This window comes from Tamandua tetradactyla, chromosome 5 (genome assembly GCF_023851605.1).
Source record: "Tamandua tetradactyla isolate mTamTet1 chromosome 5, mTamTet1.pri, whole genome shotgun sequence".
In the NCBI taxonomy this organism is placed as follows: Eukaryota; Metazoa; Chordata; class Mammalia; order Pilosa; family Myrmecophagidae; genus Tamandua; species Tamandua tetradactyla.
This window is the reverse complement of record NC_135331.1, coordinates 171,246,395-171,247,954: the sequence shown is the minus strand read 5'-3', so window position 1 is coordinate 171,247,954 and position 1,560 is coordinate 171,246,395. Positions and strand designations below refer to the sequence as shown.

At 43.5% G+C, this 1,560-nt stretch overlaps 1 protein-coding gene across 1 annotated transcript; it reads right to left on the bottom strand.

Annotated features, from left to right (window-relative positions):
• Positions 1-499: 499 nt before the first annotated feature.
• RFPL4B (ret finger protein like 4B) lies at positions 500-1,312 on the bottom strand. Its single transcript, XM_077159448.1, has one exon. The coding sequence runs from the start codon at positions 1,310-1,312 to the stop codon at positions 500-502; it is 813 nt and encodes a 270-aa protein (XP_077015563.1).
• Between the last annotated feature and the right edge of the window lie 248 nt (positions 1,313-1,560).

Here is a 1,560-nt window from a genome sequence, read left to right as displayed (position 1 = left end):
GAGCCAGGCTTGTGAGGGAGGGGAAATGTACATCAGGTTGAATGCCAGGAAACAGAATAAATTAAGCGTGGGTAAAAGTAAACATTTTATTGACTTAAGCGCAAGAAAATGTAACATTCTCTCTATTAAAAAGTAACAAATTCAAAAGCAATTTGCAAAAAATCCCAACCTCGAAAATTGTTTTTGCTGGATGCAAGTTAAGTAGTTAAAATGGCTGATAATTCTTAAAAAAAAAAAAAAGGATGGACCACAGTGGCTCAGTGGCAGAGTTCTCACCTGCCATGCCGCAAATCTGTGTTTGGTTCCCAGTGCTTGTCCATGTTAAAAAAAAAAAAAAAAAAAAAAAAGCTCCACAGGAATCTGCAGCCTGAGCTTGCTGTCCTTATGTATCACAGAATGTGCTGGAGTTTTGTACTCCAAACTACATTTAGTGGACAGGCCAGGGACTCAGTCTTCAGAATATTTTGCCATTATGAAAACTTTACATCCTCTGGTGCTCTCATGGACAGAGGCTCAAGGGGGCACCGCTGTCACATTCCCCAGGCAGCTCAGGACAGAAGAATGGACGCAAAGCCTCCAAAGAGGAGAGCTGACTATTTGTATAGATGAGGACATCATTTCTAACATCAAAAAACTTGACTTCTTCCATCTCGACATCTAGGAAAATTCCCACGCGGTCAAGGTCAGGGCTTGCCGAAATTGCAGTCTGTGGGAAGGAGCTAGGTCTGAGAACATTTTCCTTCAGGCTGATGACCCAGAAGCCAAGCTCAGAGGATAAATGGCTCTTCTCCTTTCTGTTCACAGATTCCTTACAGACACCTAAAGTCCACTCCTTCCCCCTCCCCACTTCTACCTCCCAATAATGGCGGCCAAAGGAGAAGCGGGGGGTGCCCAGGACACAGGCTATTTGGGTGAATCGCTCAAGATCTTCCATTGGGTTGTGACAGATGTTCCCACACTGAACGCTCTTCAGGTCATCAGAGAGGACAAGGAAGGGGTTGGCGGTGGCGGCATCCAGGGTCATATCCACTCGGAACTGCAGAATCTCATCACTTACATGCAGGTTTTGCTCCAGTAGGGGACCATGTTGTTTGATGAGAAGAGTCAAGGCTCGAATCTGCCACTCTTCCAAAGGAGATTTATTATTTACTTCTCGGCACAGGGGGCAGATCAACTTGGACTCGTTGTTTTCTAGGATCCAATTTTGAATGCAATTAAAACAGAAAGTGTGCGCACAGGAGAGAGAAATTGGATTGGAGAAAAGCTCCAGACAAACAGGGCATGTTGCTTCCTCTCGCAAACTTTTAGCCATTGCTTCTGAAGGTCACTCTTCAGCAGTAGACAGAACCGAGCTGAAAATCTGCCCTTTTATTAGCTTCTGGAAGTGATTGGGAGCCTTCTGCTCTTCAATAATCAGAACACATCTAAATCCAATACAAAAATTAAATAATTAGATCTTTCTGCAGCTTATGCATGAAAGTGAAACCAAACCATCAGAGATTCATAGTAAAGTCACCATCTGAGAGAAATGTATCAAAATCCTATGAAAAATGGCAGATT

Bases quoted from the DNA above. Each gene is read 5' to 3' on its own strand.
- RFPL4B (XM_077159448.1), bottom strand. From the start codon at position 1,312: ATGGCTAAAAGTTTGCGAGAGGAAGCAACATGCCCTGTTTGTCTGGAG.